At 35.1% G+C, this 20858-nt stretch overlaps 1 protein-coding gene across 1 annotated transcript in view; it reads left to right on the plus strand.

The window, feature by feature from the left end:
• LOC148948042 (uncharacterized) overlaps positions 1 to 20072 on the plus strand; it is a 38356-nt gene extending 18284 nt beyond the window's left edge. The window contains exons 6-8 of the mRNA XM_089096071.1: positions 7205 to 7672; positions 8759 to 8914; positions 18033 to 20072. Of these exons, the coding sequence (XP_088952197.1) occupies positions 7205 to 7672; positions 8759 to 8914; positions 18033 to 20072 (2664 nt within the window). The remainder of the gene's footprint in view (positions 1 to 7204; positions 7673 to 8758; positions 8915 to 18032) is intronic.
• The last annotated feature ends 786 nt before the right edge of the window (positions 20073 to 20858 follow it).

Below are 20858 nucleotides of genomic sequence, written 5' to 3' on the forward strand. Positions count from 1 at the left end.
ATTAGGTTTTTATTGCAATCTTTGTCGTAGAAACTTGAAAAAGGGCTCATTCGATTGGAAATTCAAAGGGCTAGTGCCTTTTCTAATAGTCGAAAGTGATTTGATGGCAACTAACCCCCCTCTCACATCCACCTTTTTCCCAAACACATCCTATAAAAATTTTTAGATAGCCATTTTATTCAACGTAGTTGAAAGTTTCGGAAATCAGGTCTTTAAGGATGACAACCCATCTCCCCCCCCCACAACCCTCAGGGCAAGTGTTTTAAGTTATTCCCTGGGAGCATGTAAGGTTTTTATAGAAAGCGATGTTGTAAAAATATCTAAAAGGGCTCATTCAATTTAAAATTCAAAGGGATAGTGCCCTTTGTAATACTCGAAATTAATCGAAGGGCAACTAACCCCCTCTCACACTCACCATTTCCCCAAACACATCCAATCAAAATTTTGAGATATGCATTTTGTTCAACGTAGTCGAAAGTTCTGGAAATTAGGTCTTATAGGATGATAACTCAGTCCTCAATGCAAGGGTTGTAAAACATTCCCTGGGGGCATAAAGGTTTATATAGAAAGTTGTTGTAAAAATTTCAAAAAGGGATCATTTGTTTGGAAATTTCAATTGTCCTTTTTAATAGTCGAAAGCGAGTGAAGAGCTATTGACCCCCCACCATTTCCCCAAACACATTCAATCAAAGTTTAGAGATAGCCATTTGTGAGCCTTTCAGTGAATGTTGAGAAGAGTACTGAACTAAATCAAATTATGTTATGTGTTTACGGGTCTTCAAAAGGGCAAAACTCATGAATGACTGGGTATATCAATTTGGAACTTTGAGTTTGAATTTCCAGTACATTTTGGTAACGGAGAATGCTGACCTAGTTGTTGGTGGCTCCTCGAATATGCTCTTTTATGGGCTACCTTGCATGTTTAGGTTTTGATGAGTAGTTTTCTACTGTGGTGTTTGACTGCGTGTTTGTGAGAGTCGTGTGACTCCATATTAGTAGAAACCTATTATGATTGCGATAGTCCAAGAATTTCTCTCGATTCCTCAAAAACAGTTTATGTCAAGGTGTTTTTTTTTTATTTCTATACCCTAGTTGGTCCCTAAAGAGAGAAAGCCGATAAATTACAAGGTTTTAATTTCTGTTTTTCAGAGCATTGTTACAACTTCGACAACAAAAATATAAATATAACTTGGTCGTTTCTGCACTTCCAAACAAGAGAAAACATTACAATACAAAACAACAACAATAAATAAAACGCATCCTAGACGACTCCAAATGCTGACCAAAATTTCAAACAATTTCAAACTTTTTGATATTTTTGGCCAAGTATTTTTATTTATTATTGAGTCTTCAACGGGAAAATGAACGAAAAACAGATTTTTTTTTTTTTTTTTTTTTTTTTTTTTTTTTTTTTTTAAACAAGACAAGATATTTGTTTGTTTTTTCTATACCCTAGTGGGTCCCTAAAGAGAGAAAGCCGATAAATTACAAGGTTTTAATTTCCGTTATTCAGAGCATTGTTACAACTTCGACAACAAAAAATTCATATTTTTAAGAATTCATCTAGCTACAATGCAAATCACTGCCGATCAAGCCCTCTGGGACCAACACAGCCAATGAACAACAGGAACTGCAATAAACAGGGAGCCATCCCGAAAATACTGAAATGATACTTAGAGGAGAACCCTAGAATCGGCCAACCTGGCCGGATGGGAGTTAAGTAAGTAATAGTCTGGAGAAAGGCTATTTCAGTGGTGGATCCAGGGGGTAGGGCGAGGGGGCTGCTTCCCCGCTTGCGTAGTCTAAAGTAGTGTAATTTACTTAATTAACTCAGGTTTGCGTCAATTAAACTTGCTCATAACGCAAGTTTATCGGATCAACCTATTTTGCGCCCCCCCCCCTAAAAAAATTTCTATCGGATCAACATATTTTGCGCCCCCCCCCCCCTAAAAAAGTTGTGTATCCGCCCCTGTGTTATTTAGCTGAAAACTAGAGAGAAGCGTGACACAATTCATCAGTAATTTCATATGTGCGTCGTAATAAATAGTAAAGATAGAAATACTTACATTTGAGTATGACATTTTGGCCTATCAATATATTATATCAATGTTAGCTGTCTGTGAACTAGAAGTTGACTGGAGAGATTTCATTATAGATCAATAATTCAAGTTTTATAACAGAATAAAATGAATTTTTCTTTAGTTGTAAAAGAATTGTCTTTCAAACATTTTTCTGATCTTTTTGTTGTTGACATAAAAACTCGGATCAAGGAACTAGGAAGGATCAAGGAATTCAAATATTGATTTTAATTAGTGTGCTTTAATTTTCAATTTATTTCATTTAAATTTTATTATTTATTATTTTTTTCTCTTATTTACCAGAATGAATAAAAAACGAACATATATTAGATAAACATGATATTAGATATGGCTGTACTAGAAAAATTCAGAAATAAATATGTTAATTATGATTTTAAAACTTACTTTTGTTTTACTAATTAAAAATTTATGGCTTATTTAGATATCAGCTGATATTAGATATCAGATATCAGCATGTCCTAGGATGAAAGGATTAGAATGGCTTTCGAGTCTTCGACGGAAAGTTAATACAAAACAGAATGCAAACAGGGGCTAATGCTTAACCGTATTCTTTCTAAAAGCCAGAATATAATTATTACTTTATTGATAAAAATTCTTTTTAAATGTTTTTATTTTTATAACTTCACAAAACAAAAATCATTTAAGATTTTAAGGAATAAGTATCGTCATATCTATAGAAAATACATCTAATAAAAATTTTGAGATAGCCATTCTATTCAAAATAGTCTAAATATCATATAACCTGGCTTTTGGGGTTGAAACAAACCCCACAGATAAGGGGCTAGGATTGTAAGTTATGCCCAGGGAGTATTTAAGGTTTTTATGGAAGGGATGGTTGTTTATGTTTAGAAGAGGCTTTGTCTTTCTCCCTGAAAAAGACTATGCCAATAGAAAACGAACATAAATTAATTTTAAAAAACTTTGTCCACAAAATAAGTTTTTCAAAAAAAAGTAAAGAACTCCATTAAACCAAAAATGAACAAAAATAGAATCAATTTATGTACCAAGCCTACAACTACCACAAACCAGTATCAATAAACAAATGAAACCCAAAACAAACAGAAATCAAAATAAGTCAAACTCAAAACAAGCAGAAATTAATCTGAGTAGGGTTCTAAACCCCATGCGCTCTAAAAGCTAGAATATAATTTGTATTTTACTGAAAAAAATTCAAATGAAGTTAGTGAAAAAATGTGTATGGTCAGTTTAATGAACAAAATAGAATCAAAGAATCTACCAAGCATACAACTACCACAAATCAGTATCAATAAACAAATGAAACCCAAAACAAACAGAAATTAAAATCAGTCAAACTCAAAACGAGCAGAAATTAATCTGAGTAAAGTTCTAAACCATATGCTTTCTAAAACTCAGAATATAATTGGCATTCAAAAATTTTTTTTTAATGTTTTCACTTTTATAACCTTAAGAAATCAAAAATTATTTAAGATTTTATGGAATAAATATCATCATATGTACATTAAACTGACAATGCATATTTTTTCAGCAAATTCATTTGAACTTTTTTTCAGTTCTTTACTGAAAACGTTTGACACTAAGAGCTCAAAATCTTATTCTATGGCCAAACAAATTTATTCTTAATTAATTCTATTTCTAAAAATAACCTTGAAAGCAGTGGCGTTGTTTCAGGCGGGCAATGATTTGGAGAAAAAATTATTCTATAGCCCATGCCCTTGACTTTTCGGATGGAGATCCCTCTGCCCCCCCCCCCAATAAAATGTTGGGGCTACATCCCTGCTTAAGAGCTCCGATTCAACTTTGTAATTCCCAGTAATTTTAACATGACTGCTAATAAGGTAATTTTTAACATGAGAAGAATTATTATTGTAAGTTAGTTATCTTTTGAGCTTAAAGTATTATTACACGCCCCCCAAATGCATGTATTTATATTTAGTCAAGAAAATGTGTCAAAAACGGTATTAATTTTTTCTTTTTCATTTTAATTTTTCAATTGTGTTTTTATTCCGCATTCATAGAGTTTTCATTCAAAATTTTCAAGGGAAATGCTACATTTTCGTCTAAATTACTACGGTACAAAAAATAAGCAAAGCTAGTTCATTAGATTTGGCGCGTTCTTCGGCTATAAAAGTTTAGACATTAATAATTTGATGAGTCCAAAGACCATGTATCCTTCAGAAATACTTTAATTGCTTAGGCTATTATCTATAGGTTTAGGAGTTTTCTCTTGGAAAATTCTCCAACCCCATTAAGGATACTCCCTGAGGAAAATTACCCCGTCCCCCAGTCATATTTGAAAATATATTTTTATTTAATTTAATTTCGATTTTTTTTAAACTCAGGCCCAGTCATAACCAACACATGATGTAACCAAGACTGAATCTGAATAGGGTTCTAAACACTATGCTTTCTAAAAGCCAGAATATAATTTGTTATAAAAGTGAAAAAATAAAAAAAAATTGAATAAAGTACAAATTATATTCTGGCTTTTAGAAAGCATATGTTTTAGAACCCTGCTCAGGTTAATTTCTGCTCGTTTTGACTTTGACATATTATAATTTCTGTTTGTTTTGGGTTTCATTTATTTATTGATATTGATTTGTGGTAGTTGTATGCTTGGTAGATTATTTGATTCGTTTTTTGTTCATTAAACTGACCATACACATTTGTTTTCACTAAACTCATTTGAATTTTTTTCAGTTAAATACAAATTATATTCTAGCTTTTAGAACGCATGGGGTTTAGAACCCTACTCATATTAATTTCTACTCGTTTTGAGTTTGACTTATTTTAATTTCTGTTTGTTTTGGATTTCATGTATTTATTGATACTGATTTGTGGTAGTTGTATGCTTGGTACATAATTTGATTCTATTTTTGTTCATTTTTGGTTTAATGGAGTTCTTTACTTTTTTTTGAAAAACTTATTTTGTGGACAAAGTTTTTTTAATTAATAAGATAAAAAGGGCTTTAATAAGCTTCTTGGGGGTCTTATAAAGACCTTGACTAAAATCTTTATTTTGTTTTCTTTTTTTGCTTAAAAATGTAAATTAAATGCACAGAATAAATGGCTGGATCGAGTTAAACGTGTTAAAGTATTCTGAAAAAAATGACTCATCTATTCAATTCAGTTCAATTTTTTAATTTTTTCAAACAAAAACATAAAAACTAAATTACTCCCAATCACTCCAAAAAAAAAATACAAAAAAGTTCTTATGACGAGGCGGCTACATACGAGGCTCCTACATTTTTTTTAAAACAATAATTAATCTAACTAACAAAAAATTAAAGTAAATAAAAAATTAATAAATTGCATAACCAAAATTAAACCATAACCAATCTCTCACCCGCCATCCTAACAGAATAATAATAATAGGAACGGTAAAAATAAATACATGATTAAAAACTATGAACTTTTTCCTAATAAATCTTTTTTTTAATTATAATTAATTTAGTGATAATTAATTCAAATTAATTTTTAATTTGAATAAATATTAAATCACCCGAGGTGCTTAGCCACCCGAATGCTCTCTGGAATAGAGCTCTTTATATGAAGCTCTGAAAATCTAGTAGGGATACCAGCCGTGGTTCTACTTCTATGTGGCATAATAAAATAATCAGTATGGCGAATCTCATCCGGGTTGCAGCGGTAGCTAGCGACCTAGTAAGAGACGATAACTATATAGTGAGTGACCTATTGTCACTAAAATAGCCACAAAAACATCAGGACTTACAGAGCTCCAATATTGGTATGCAAATATTCCTAACTAGTAGTCACGCAACTGTTCACATTAAGCACTTGTAATATGTTGAAGCAAGTTAAAATGTTGTTGACACCTTCTACGTAGCCTCCAATAAGACGTATCTTACTCGTAACTTCAATAAAAAGTTTTTCTTCTGTTTTGATCAAGCAGTTACTCCAATCTTTTTTTTACGGCTACAGGTTTTATTTGAATAAAATAGTGTACTAAAGTTATCCGCAAAGTCTGGCCCGAAAAACATATTTTTTTGTGCGCCAAAATACACTTTTTGTTCAGGGTCAAAATTATTATTTTTGAAGTGTAGAAGGCTTTCTCTGCATTTGTATTTTACAGAGAATTATCATCGTAAGACCAAACAATAATTTTGTATATTACGGTTCCTATTTTTATTTGAATATAATAGTGTACTAGAATTCTCCGCAAAGACACTTTGTGTGTTACAAAAACCAGACATTTTCAAAACCAACAAAAAATTTTGTTTATCATTTAGTCAAAGATCATCCACCGAAATCCTATACTATATTCAACAATTTCTCGCAAATGTACATACATCTCAGAAATTGATCATTGCTTGCGCCTCAAGAAAGAGCGAGAATTTTTAGTTTCTGTTTTTTTCTGTATTTAAAAAAAAATTCAAGCTTTTATGTGATAAAGAAATATTAAGATAGGGTTTATTGTGAAGAAGGATTGACCAGTTTCCATGAACAAAGAAATAAATGTATGAGACATTTTGTTTTGTAAAAAGTTCCTATATTATTTAACTGATACAACAGATAAAAAAAAAAACAAGCTAATACAGTAAAACTACATCAAACTTTTTTGACAGAAATTTTTATTTTCAATCTAACTCTATGCTAACAGCTGCTGGCTAAATGGCTAAACTGAACGGGTGCTGTAATGGATTTTTAGCAAATCCTTACAATAAGCTGTAAGTATTTATTTTGCTTCTAGAGGGCTATGAAATATGTAAAAGAAAAGCTGTTTCAAACAATTTGTACCAACGTTCTCTTAAACTGAAAACAAAAATAATGTCAATTTTCAATCAGGCCCGTACGCAGGTTGGGAGGAGGAGGCTGGGCCGCTCTAAAAGAGTTTTTGTCCGTTCTTGATCAAATTATCAATTTACTTGATTCTGATCCCCATCCCCTCTCTAAAAAATAAGTATATGTGCCGGTTTCTAACAAATATTTCGAAAGTCAACAGTGGACAATCACCAGTAACAGTAGACAATAAACATTCAACAGTAGACAATACTTTCTGTATTGATATCACACGTTATGTTGTTTGCATCTATTTTTGTTGGTGGTTTTTTCTTAATGTAATGTAGCCTGTATTGATTTCTTAAAGGGCTATTTTTATATTTCAGTTTAAAAGGGACCTTCTTGAGAAGTCGGTATCTCGATTAAACAAAATAGAAGAAAAGCTCGAAAACATTGCTGCAACTCTGGCCACTAATCCCGTTTTAACAGCAAGTACAGAGGAAAGTGAAATCGAGGATGCTAATGTTTCAGCAGAAAATCAAAACCTGGTTGGATGTTTTTCCTCCGTGAACACTGATGGACCGATTAAACTGCAGAAATCTCGTGCCCCTCTCGATATTTCCCTTCATTCGTCTGCTGAAATACTACCTGATTCAGGAAATTGCGGTGTAACAGCAAGCCCACGGAAAAACTTGAATGAACCATTTGTTGCCTCTGAAATTTTTCTAGACATCACAGTTCCAGAAATATCTAATGTAGAAGATCAAGGCATTCTATTAACAGCTGAACCAAAAAACTTGAACACAAAGACTATGACAACTGGCAACTCAGCAAGCGGGTCAAAAGAAACCTCGGTAACTTCTTTGTATTCTTTTTTGTTGTTGTTCGGCCTAAATCCCATATTTTTCTCTGATAGTTTTCCTTAAAAACAGCCAAGTTGGCTTCGATTATGACCGCATGATATCCAATCACATTAACTGTTTAAATATGTTATCATTAAATATATTATCGCTTATATTGGAGGCCAACTTTTGTCTTTCAATTATAATTTGCCTAAAGGTTTTTATTTATTAGTAAAAGCTTAGTCACTTTTGGAAAGAATTGATGTTTCGAAAAAAAAAATCCCCCACAATCTCTTGTTCTTGATCCTCGCTAAGTTAATTTTAACACTGACTTACGAATTTTCTCACCAATTCCGTGTAATGTTCGTAAAACTCACTTGTTTGTTTATTTATTTTATTCTATTTTTTTGGAAACCAAGAAAGTGTTTTACATGGACTAAACAACATTTATATGAGCATCTAAACTTCACTGAAATAAGATTTATTATTTCTGAATAGGCTTTAATATTACCTAACTTAATCAAATGGACTTCATTATTTTTTAAATTTTTGTAAATGTTCTTTAGATCGTATGAAATTATTTTGGATTCTTATATATGTTTAAGGTCAGTCAAATACTGACCTTGTTTTAGAGTTAATCCTGAGTTATTGACAGTGCTGAGTGGCTTAAATGGTTACACTAGTATGCTAAATACTTGCATTATATGAAAATAACCTGTTGTGTCTGTTATTTAGATTGTAGTTTTTTTTCTAAGAAAGTTTGTACATAGTTAAAAATTAGATTCGTTTTCAGACTTTTCTGTTTAAATTCAAAAACAGAAAATAAAAAAAGTTTTTAATTTCAAATTTAATTTTTTAATTTTTAACCGCAAAGATTTATAAACAGGAAGTTTCTAATTTAGTAACAGATCATTTGGTTAAAATTTACGTTTTATCTTACCCTACGGTGATATAACGGCTAGTTATAAAGTCTCCAGTAGCAAAGGAAAAAAAATTCAAACGTTCTTAAATCCATGATATTTTATAGGCAACTTTCTCGGAATCTATACACAGTTTTTTAGATCCGAAAACACCCTTGAAAGACTCTCTCGTTTTTAGGATAATGGAGGAGAACACTCTCGTACTCCCATTATATGTCCTTACGGCTTTGAAACTGCTGACCTCACTGAAGAAGATATTGAAGCACATATTAAAGAATCGGGTCCAGCTTTGACTGTCAACTGCAACTTCGAAAAAGTCGAGTGTGAATTCAAGGTACGCTGGAGACCAAAATGTCGTTCTCACACACGTAAAACCATTTTTAAATTAAATCAAGTTTGCTATTAAACTTTCGAGGTTTTTGCTGCAAATCTGACATTGAAATCTGACAAATCTCTTCCTGCTTATTTTACCTACTAAACATACCGTTTAGTTAAACGTAAACACTCTTTAAAGATAGATAAGCTTTAAATTGCCTTTACTATTACGTTCTTAAGTCGTTTCAGTCTCATTCTATAAAGAACTAAACAACAAACGTTTCCTAAGGCATATTTGCCTTTCCTAGAATACTTCCATTGATCAAGGTAAAGGATTTTTTCAGCTAATTCTCTCATATTTCTTGGTTTTTCCCAAAACTGCTCATCAATCGCTGTCATATTTTCGATTGACTTAAAATTTGTATATTTCAACACTATTCTTATCTATGTCTAATCCATCTATCCGCATTATGACGCATAAAGGGGGTGTAAACTGCTTCATATAATCTATAAAAAAAACTATTAAGTTGATTGGAACTATATGTTCATTGGTTGTGACTTGTGAAATGTGTTCAAAATTTTTTAGTCTTTTAAAAAAACGCACGGCTTGGGGTAATGGATTTAATGCACTGATCTAACGCAGGGACAGGTTAAGACAAAAAGGTTGTTTAGAGGTTTTTGATTTGAACATCAATTTTTTATGGATGCGACTAAAGTACCAAATTGAACAGGAAAGAAGTTGAAGAATAATATTTGTGGTTGACGGATACCGTGTGTTATAGTTTTGCTACAAAGTTTGCAAAACTTTAATTGATAGTTTTCTTAGTTGTTTTGTCAGCACAAAATGTATGTTTGGCAGTGCTGTGAGGGGCTTATGTGTTCTGAATGCGGTATTTTGGCAGTGGATGATAGTTCCAGGCATTAGAAACTTATAGAAACTGCAGTTGACCGTCAAGTACAGCTTCAAAAAGGTCGAGTGTAGATTCAAGGTAGAGTAGATGCAGACAAGATACATGTAGTTTTCACATACATAAAACCATTTTATGTGCAAATCTGAGATTCCTAGAATAATTCCATTGATCAAGGTAATGATTTTTTTAGCTAATTCTCTCATATTTTCCGTTTTTCTATTTACTTCTCATCAATCACCGTCATGTTTTTGGTTGTTTTATGATTCAGAATATGTGAACACTACTCTTAATTATGCCAGTTGGTATGTCTGGACTATGTTTAACTTGTTGGAAACTATTGTATGTTTGAACTTAATGTCTTGTCGCAATATGGCACATGAATGAGGTTTAACTTGCTTTATATTATTAAAAGAAAAGCATTAAAGATGATTAGAACTGTGTTCATTTTATGCGACTTTTGAGATGTTCAAAATTGTACCCCATCTTTTAAAGTGGCCCACAGCTTTGGGTAACGGATTCTAGGTACAGAGCTGATGCAGGAATAGGTTAAGACAAAAAGGTCGTTTAGTGGTTTTTGATGTGAACGCCAATTTTTGATGGATGCGACTAAAGCGCAAAATGAATATGAAAGAGGCAGAAGGATTTTGTATGTGTTTGAATAATATCGTGTGTTATAGTTTTCTAAGAGCCTTGCAAAACTGTTTCTAATACTGTTCATAAGTTGTTCTGTCATCATAGGCAGCGCGATAGCGTTGCCTAAGTAAAGAACGATGTGGGCACAATGTATTATTATTTTATTTTTATTTTTCTTTCTCCATACCCGGGCACTTCATATCGAAGTGCCCGATTGGAAATCGATTAGTAATTCAAAGGGCTAGTGCCCTTTTTAATATTCGAAAGTGATTGGAGGGCAACTAGCCCCCCCCCCACGCCCATCATTCCCTCGAGCACCGCTAATCAAAATTTTTAGATAGCCATTTTATTCAGCGTAGTTGATTTCCACATAAAAAATATATTTTTAAGGAGGAAACCCCCCCACAACCCTCGGGGCAAGGGATTTAAGTCTTGCCCTGAGGGCATATAATAACAATTGTGGCACGCTATATCATTTATTATTTTTTTCCTTTAGAGCAGGGACTTTGGATCGAAAAAGTTGGTGTAAAAACTTCAAAAATGGCTCATTACATTCGAAATTGGTGGCTTCTGCCCATTTTAATAGTCGAAAGTGATTGGAAGGCAACTAACACCCCTTCCACGCCCACCATTTCCCGAAACACATCCAGTCAAAATTTTTGGATAGCCATTTTGTTCAGCGTAGTTGATTTCCAGATAGAAATTACGTTTTTGAGGAGGACACTTCCCCAAAGCCTTCAGGGCAAGGGTTGTAAGTTTTGCCCCGGGAGCATATACTTTTATTATAGAATGATTTGTTGTGGAAACTTCAATGCAGGCTTCATCAATAAAAAATTCAACCCGATAAAGCACTTTCTAATAGTTAAGAACGTTTGGAGGGGAACAAGCCCCCTTCCCCCCACGCCCATCGGTCCCTAAAACAAAGCCAATAAAACTATTTTGATGGTCATTTTGTTCAGCGTGGTTGATTTCCTGATAGAAAATATGTTTTTGAGAAGGACACTCCCCCACAACCCTCGGGACAAGGGTTTTAAGTTATTCCCTGAGGGCATATAAGAACGATGTTGGCACAACGTATTATTTATTATTTTTTTTCCTTTAGAGCAGGGCACTTAGTATCGAAGAAGTTGTCGTAGAAACTTCGAAAAAGACTCTTTCAATTGGAAATTGGAGTGGCTTGTGCCCATTTTAATAGTCGAAAGTTATTGGAAGGCAACTAACACCCCTTCCACACCCACCATTTCCTGAAACACATCCAATCAAAATTTTGAGAAAGCAGTTTTGTTCAGCGTAGATAATTTTATGATAGAAGTTACGTTTTTGATGAGGACACTTTTCCACAGCCCTCAAGAAAAAAGTTTTAAGCTAAGTCCTGGGGGCCCTTAAGGTTTTTATAGAAGGCATTGATTTAAAAGCTTAAGAGAAGGATCATTCGATTTGATATTCAAAGTGCGACTACCCTTTTTAATAGTCGAAAGTGATTGGAGGGCAAATAGCCCCCCCCCCACGCCCATCATTTTCTCAAACACATCCAATCAAAATTTTTAGATGGCCATTTTGTTCAGCGTGGTTGATTTCCAGATAGAAAATATGTTTTTGAGGAGGACACTCCACCACAACCCTCGGGGCAAGGGTTTTAAGTTATGCCCTGGGGGCATATAAGGTTTTTATAGAAGGCGTTGTCGTAGAAACTTCCCAAAAGGCTCGTTCGATTGCAAGTTCAAAGGGCTAGTGCCCTTTTTAATAGTCGAAATTGATTGGAGGGTAACTAACCCCCTCTCGCGCCCACCTTTTCCCCAAACACATCCAATCAAACTTTTGAAATAGCCATTTTATTCAACGTGGTTTTAAGTTCTGTAAATTAGGTCTTTGAGGATGACAACCCCTCACAGCCCTCGGGGCAAGGGTTGTAAGTTATGCCCTGGGGGCATATAAGGTTTTTATAGAACGCGTTGTCGTAGAAACTTCAAAAAGGGCTCATTCAGTTAGAAATTGAAATGGCTAGTGCCCGTTTTAATAGTCGAAAGTAATTGGGAGGCAACTAACACCCTTTCCATGCCCACCATTTCCCCAAACACATCCAATCAAAATTTTGAGATAGACATTTTGTTCCACGCAGTTTAAAGTTCAGGAAATTATAACTTTAAGCAGGACACTCCCCCCACAGTCTTCAGGACAAGGATTATAAGTTATGTCCTGGGGGCATATAAGTTTTTATTGAAATCTTTGTCGTAGAAACTTGAAAAAGGGCTCAATCGATTTGAAATTCAAACGTCTAGTGTCCTTTTTAATAGTCTAAAGTGATTTGAGGGAGAACTAACCCCCCTCTCTCGCCCACCTTTTCCCCAAACACATCCAATCAAAATTTTTAGATAGTCATTTTGTTCAGAGTTGTTGATTTCCAAATAGAAATTATGTTTTTGAGGAGGACACTCCCCCACAGTCCTCAGGGCAAGGGTTGTAAGTTATGCCCTGGGGGCATATAAGTTTTTTATAGAACGCGTCGTCGTAGAAACTTCAAAAAGGGCTCATTCGATTGGAAATTGAAATGGCTAAAGCCCTTTTTAATAGTCGAAAGTGATTGAAGGGCAACTAACCCCCCTCTCACACCCTCCATTTCCCCCAAACACAGCCAATCAAAATTTTAAGATATCCATTTTGTTCAACGTAGTCGAAAGTTCTGGAAATTAGGTCTTTTAGGATGATAGCCCCATCGGAGCCCTCAGTGCAAGGGTTGTAAGTTATGCCCTGGTGGCATATATAGAAAGTTGTTGTAGAAATTTCAAAAAGGGCTCATTTTATTGGAAATTGAAATTGCCCTTTTTAATAGTCAAAAGTGAGTGGAGAGTAATTAACCCCCCTCTCACGCCCAGCATTTCCCCAAACACATTCAATCACAGTTTAGAGATAGCCATTTTGTTCAGCGTAGTTGAAAGTTCTGGAAATTATCTATTTAAGGATGACAAACCCCCCAGAGCCCCCAGGGCAAAGGTTGTGAATATGGGACACCTAGGTATATCACCGAGTCCAAAGCATGAAAAATCCGATCATTACCGCTATCAAGAGGAGGATAGCCATGAGGTTCATTAATATCAAAATTCTGGCATTTTGCGAGGTTAATTGCTAGACCTTTTTTCTTCAACTCATTCGCTAAAATCTTAAAATTTTCAATCAACACAGTCTTCGACCGACTAAGTAAAATAATGTCATCAGCATAAGCAAAATAACTAATTTCAACTGCTAAGTAAATCAGAGAGGTTTTTAATGAAGCAAAACAATCTTTTAGACACAAATTGAAATTAGACGACGATAATATCCCCCCCCCTTGTCTAACCCCCCTCCTAACTACTACTTCATCAGCAGAAATTATAGATCCCGAGGCAATAAGAACTTTAAGTCCAGAATACCACTAACGAAAAACATTAAACCAGGTTAAGTGGTAAACCATATTTTAGTAAGCTAAGTAGAGCAGATGCATGAGAAATATTCTCGAAAGCTCCTTTAATATATATTAATAAACAATATAACGGATCTCCTTTAAGCCATGAAAAATTTAAAATTTGAAAAAAAGTAGTATTTGTATGATCACAACCCGTATCCCTAGTGAACCCCAATTGATTCGAACCGAAATCAAGCGAAACAAAAAGAGATTTAACTCTAAGTTCTAACATCTTACTTAATTGAGATCCCTTAGTAATAGGCCGAAAAGAATCGCATGTCTGGTACTTGCTTTTTCCATGCTTTGGATTCGGTGTAAATATTCCTGTTTTAGAAGAAGTTGATACATGCCCAAACCAAAGAATCAGATTAGGAAAACGCAAAAGCTTGGCAAAAAATGAAACGGGGGCAAGTTTCCGATAATTTAAAAAAAATTCCATCATGGTCCGGAGTACTTTTATTTTCAAAACTCTTCAGAGCTACATTCAGATCATAACTAGTAAGAAAAAACTGAGGATCTCAACGAGAAAGAAGTTCATCAAGCTCTTGGACCTCTTCAGGATTATCATTACATAAAGACATTACATTCGAAAAATGGTCCACCCATATTTTCTCTGTTGGGGCTTTATTAGAGATTTTATTTGAACCAGTTCTTTTCCTATTTTTTAAAGTTCTCCACAATGACTGCTGATCATCATCAACTTTTTCTGAAGCAACGTTTATCAGATTATCTTTATGCCGTTAGAATTCTCTTTGGAATGCCGCCTTACTTGCTTTCATCTCAAAAAACGCATGTTGATCTGGGGGCTTACCAATGTCTCGCCAACGGATATAATTAAACTTGGCGAAATTATTTGCCGCAACCAAATCCGCGTTAATAAATCAATAAGGTATCTCAGTTCCTACTTAATATCTTTTCTTCTCAAAACTATACCTGCATTAAATTTAGGACAATGGACAGTCTTGAAAAATGTACAATCTATATCTAATAGTTTAGACTCTACTGGTTTAAGACAAGAATAATCAGGTACAACAACTTTCGAAACTTCAGAATCTACACATACCCTCTAAGAATCAACAAGATTTTGATCCCAAATCAACTTAGATCTCCAAGGTTGATTTTTTCTTTCATTTCTTTGCTGAGGAATTCCTACAATTGAAAGTGAAAACTTTTAAGGTCTATGATCACTAATCGGTAAATCTACAGCCACTCCAATCAAACCAGAAACCGAACCAGAAGTAAGAACAAGAACGTGATCAAGATTACTAGTTGACCTGGTATTATGAAAACAAGTAAAAGTATCCGTTTTATTTACGATTGACAGATTTTGTAGTGAAGAAAGGAAAAGAGAAAGAGAAGAATCTCTTTTCCCAGGGGCTGGAAGGGTTGGGGGGGTCAAACCCGAAACCATAGTTATTTGATATTTGGACTATTCTGAACAAAATGACTAGCTCAACATTTCGTTCAGAAGAATTTTGGAAAAAAGGGCATGAACGGGGGGGGGTGTCTGGTTGCTCTCCGATTAGTCTTGGCTTTTAAAAATGGAGTTAAAACTTTCAACTTCTATTCAAATGAGCCTCCTCCAAGATTTATACGACCACCCCTTCCATAAAAACCTTATATGCCCCTGGGTTATAACTTATAACCCTTACCCCTGGACTCTGCGGGGTTGCGTCAATCCCGGAGGCATTGCTATATGATCTTTGGAGAATTTTGAGCAAAATGGCTATATCAAAATTTTTATCCGATACATTTGGGGAAAGGAAGGCGGAGGGAGCTAGTCTCCCTCCTATCACTTTTGAATCTTAAAAATGAATTTAGAACTTTCAATTTCCAATCAAATAAGCTTCCTCCAAAATTTATACGACCACCACTTCCACAAAAGCCTGATATGCCCCTGAGGTATAACTTACAACCCTTGCCCTGGGCTCTGGCGATTGTGTCAACCCCGAAGGCATTATCATATGATCTTGGGACTATTTGGGACAAAATGGCCATCTCAAAAGTTATATCGGATGTACTTGGGGAAAAGAGGGAATGGGGGAGCTATTTGCCCTCCGATCACTTTTGACTCTTTCAAAAGGGAAATAGAACTTTCAATTTCCAATCAAACTAGTCTCCTTCAAAGTTTATACGACACATTTCCCATGAAAACACCCCTTGCCTTACAACCCTTGCCCTGAGGGCTGTGGGGTGGCTGTCATCCTCAAAGGCATAATTTCCAGACCCTTCAACTACGCTGAACAAAATTGTTATATCACAATTTTGATGGGATGCGTTTGGGAAATGATGGGCGTGAAGGTGGGGCTGATTGCTCTCAAATCACTTGACTCTTAAAAAGGGCACTATAAATTCCGATTTCAAATCAAATGAGCCCCATCTGAAGTTTATACGACCAGCCATTCCATAAAAACCGTTTATGCCCCCAGGGCATAACTTACAACCCTTGCCTCAGGGCTCTGGGTGTTTTTGCCAACCCTAGAGGCAATTTTATATGTTTTTTGGACTATTTTGAATAAAATGGCTATCTCTCAATTTCAATCAAATGCGTTTGCATAACATGCATAACTCGCTGTATTTCCCCGGGGGTTGGGGGTCCACCGCGGAAGCATAGTTATTTAGCATTTGGACTATCTTGAACAAAGCGGCTATCTCAAAATTTTGACCGGATGCCTTTGGGGAAAAAAGGGTTTAGAAGGGGGGGGGGGGCTGGTTGGTCTTTGATCACTTTTGACTCTGAAAAAAGAACTAGATGTTTAAAATTTTTAATTGAATGAGCCCCCTCCAAACTTAATACGACCACCCCTTCCAAAAACACCTTATATGTTAGCAATGGACAACTTGAATAAGCTAAAAACCTTACCCCGGCTGCTAAGGGGGATTTCCACCCATAGGTTATAGTTATCTGAATTTTTGACTATTTTGAAGAAAATGTTCACAATTTTTATTGGATGCATTTGGGGAAAGCTGTGCGAGGGGGAGGGGGCTGGGTACCTTCTGATCGCTTTTGACTCTTATAAAGGGTGCGAGAACTTTCGATTTCCAATCGAATGAGCCTCCTCCAAAGATGGGTAACTAGCATAATTTATACCTCTTTCCTAGAGGGCTGGAGGGGGAGGGTTCAAACCCAGAACAATAGTTATTTGATATTTGGACTATTTTGAACAAAATGGCTAACTCAGCATTTTGTTCAGAAGCGTTTAGGAAAAATGGGAGTGAAGAGGGGGGGGTATGATTACGGTCCTATTACCTTTGACTTTAAAATGGAGCTAAAACATTAAATTTCTATTCAAATGAGCCTTATCCAAGATTCATACGACCATCCCTTTCATAAAAACCTTATATGCCCCTGGGTTATAACCTATAATCCCGGAGGCATCGCTATATTATCTTTGGAGAATTTGGGCAAAATGGCTAATGGCTCCTCCAAAGCTTATACGACACCTTTTCCATAAAAACACGCCTTACCCCTTGCTTTACAACCCTTGCCCCGAGGACTGTGTGGTGGTTGTCATCCTCAAAGACAAAATTTCCGGGCCCTTCAACTACGCTGAACAAAATTACTATCTCAAAATTTTGATTGGTTAAAAAAAATTACTTAAATTTTTGGCCCATTTTATATTTCAGTGAAAACGGCTCCAAAATCGGGTTCGAAGAAGTGGCCCAGTGTTACATTTCACGCAGTAATTTGTTTTCTTATGGTTTTTGAGGAATATCAGGGTTAGTCGAAATTCATTTAAATTATAAATAATTATATCGTAGATTTGTAGTGAAGAGGACAGAAACAAGTGGAAGATAATCTTAAGTCTATAGTAGACGAGTAAATTCAAAAATATTTTGAGGAGAGTCCAAAATTTTTGCATGTGCCATTGAATAGAGGATTTTGCCTAATAATTTCCTCTCAGTAATCTCAGCAAATAATTCGGTGTCAGAAATTTTTGGCATCCGCGTGCCGCCAGTTTTTGACAAAGCTTCGGGGACTACATGTAATCGATATTTTTAAGCTCGGAAGTTACCATCTTGTCATGAGTAGCGCAACTTCTGAAGTCTTCCCTAAACGCATAGCCTAATTTAATTAATATTTTTGTAAAAACATCTTAAACAGTACTCATTTTCTATGGCTTAAATTTTTTCTTCTTTTTTTTCTTTTTTAGGATTCTTTGACTACTGACGCAATTTTCTTCGAGAAAGGTTCGTCCGTACGCAAATTTAAAAGCGAAAATAAGAATGTCAAAATTGACACTTCTTCAGCCTTCATCGCCTCCGTGAGAAGTTTGGATGATAATACATTAACCAAAAAAGGCTCAAAAGAAGAAAGTTATGAAGAGATTAAAGAAGACGTAGTGGAAGGTTCAACGAAATCCATAATGAATAATGCAGTAAATCAACTAAAGTCCGACACCTATAGACCAGCCCAAAAAGATAGTTCATTAGTCCCAACTAGTTTCATTAGTCCGGAAGATACTGCTATACCTTTAACATACGATGGAAATTTGTCTATCGATTGTAACACATTTCCTGCATCCACTCTCACAGCTTTAGTAAATCACGAACTGTCAGAGAAGAGATTTCGAGAAGAAAGTTCAATTACCACAGTTATGAATCGTACCACTTATGCAACAGCTATGCAAAATATTGAAAACATAAAATCTACTGCTAGTAAAATCAACGAGACTGATAAAAACCTGAATTCTGATATTTCCTCCTCCCCTATTAATTTTAAGGTCAACAAACTAATCCATAATTTACGCGATAATATGGAAAATAATACCTGGCAAAACAAAGATCGGTGTGAAAATGAATCTAGCATTTCTTGGCCCTCAGAGACAGACGTTATTTCGATTATTGAAAAGCTCCATTTGTCGGTTTACTGGAAACAAAAATTGTCCCTTGAAAAAGTAAAGGAGTTTAGTATGTGTACACTCTTTGGAGTGAAGGAATTCGCAGAAACTGTCTTCAAATTTTTCCATAAACTCTTGCACAACTCTGTGGATGCTAGAAATGAAGTTATGTTTGAAAAATCAAATATGGAATACAATTCTATGGACTTGATTTATTGTTTTCTTTTAATTGCTGATGATTTCTTAAGACAAGAAATATTTTCACGGTTGGCTGTTTTACAATATTCAATTCCGTTTTGTATTAAAGATCCATCTAGAAAGTATCTTTTATTAAATTGGTCACTACTGAATATATTGAAACGTTGGAAAACATCAAAGGGCAAATCGTATATCGAAAATGATGTCCATTCGGGAAGTTTCGTCTACTGCTCGTTCATAAAAATCGGAGATTTGCCATTCTCTAAGTCAAAGCTAGTTAACAAATTGTTCCCTAAAGGAAATGAACCTTTTCAAAATTATGAAGAAGACGATGTTCCCCGAAATTTTTCAAGTGGTTCTCTAGAGTTGTCTTGGCTACTTCCAGGTAGGGATGAAAACTTTGAGCCTTTAGCTATTGTTAATATGCGTGGAAACGCTGAGATCAACATGGACTTAGCGCTATATGTCGCTAAGCAATCAAGTATTTTGTGTCTTATTGTTGGTAATTCCTTTGCTAAGACTGAGTGCATTCTATTAGCGTTAGCTAAATACCATTCAAACATAATTGTTGTCTCTGATAAGAAGGTAAATGCTGGAGACATGATCAAAAGACTGCCAACAATGAACAATTGTGAATATATCAGAGACACAGAGCCTCGCATTGTGCAGAAGTTGAAACCCCTAGTTTTAAACAGAAGTTCGAAGAAAAAGGACTTTTCAGATTGGGAAGAAGGAGCTATCGCTTTGAACTTCTTACTGGAAGACTCGAATAAACATATGCAAGATGGGAAAAGATCTGCTGAAATTTTAGCGAAAGAAATAGTCAAACATGAACTCTCTAGTCTTCCACTGTCTGGAAGTCTGTGGAAGGAGTACAATGATGTTCATAAAAAACAGAAGCGTATAACGGACAAACCAGCAGAGATGTCAGTTAAAAAATACATTGTGTTGCTAGAAGAGCATAAAAAAATAATCAGAACACGTCAAGCGACGTTCCTGCCGTCAAAATTTGTCCAGTTTTTTGCTCAACAGTTGATACTTCATCACAATGAAAGGAAATACTTTTTATTCTGGTTGTCCCAGTATCTAATATATTCTGGTTGTGCCTATTTGTTCATCAAAATACCGGAGACCCGTCTAATTATCAGAAATTAGCAAATGAAAGGAAACTTTTTGAAAAAGCTCTTAAAGATTTAACAGAAATTGCGGCAAAGTCTGAAATCGGGACTACTGAGATTAGTTTCAAAGATATTTTAGATTATGATGAAGACACGAATCATATATATTTTCCCTGTCTTTATGATGGTACGCTGCCTATGGCGGCAATTAACCAAGGATATGCCGAGAAGGTGATCAGTGTAAAAGAGTCAATTCTTTTGTCTTTGAGTCAAAATCAAAGCCAAACCCCATCAAGTTTTTGTAAAAAAGTTTTTCAAATATGGGATGCAGTTTTGGCAGAAGATTTTTTATACAGCTTCAAAAATTCTTTGATAGATTTTAAAAGGGAAGCACTGGATGACAAATTTGCTGAACTTGAATGGGAGTCGCGTCAAGAGCTGAAAAAGTATCTTGAAGGTTTTCAAACTGAAATATCAAATAGCGTAGAAATACCGTCGTTACGACTTTACACGCAAAGACTAGAAGACATATTTGAAGACATTCCTGATAAAATGCTCCAGAAGATAGAGAATTACTTGAAAGACGACCCAATATCGAAGCGCCTTTTTTTCGAAGAAGTAAAATCATCAGTGGCTCATCTTATGATGAAGACGAAAGCGGAGTTGTTAGAGTCATTGAATGATTTTGCAGAAAGAGAAAGGAGTAAGCGTGAAATTCCTTCGAAGGAAGTAGGTCTAGAAACATTTTTTCAGGAGAAAATTACTTCCCTCGTAGAGCAATTTAAGTCACAGGGGAAATGCTTGGGTGAAGAAGAAGCAGAAG

This window comes from Artemia sp. Qi Xiang Cuo, chromosome 10 (genome assembly GCF_049724085.1).
Source record: "Artemia sp. Qi Xiang Cuo chromosome 10, ASM4972408v1, whole genome shotgun sequence".
In the NCBI taxonomy this organism is placed as follows: domain Eukaryota; kingdom Metazoa; phylum Arthropoda; class Branchiopoda; order Anostraca; family Artemiidae; genus Artemia; species Artemia sp. Qi Xiang Cuo.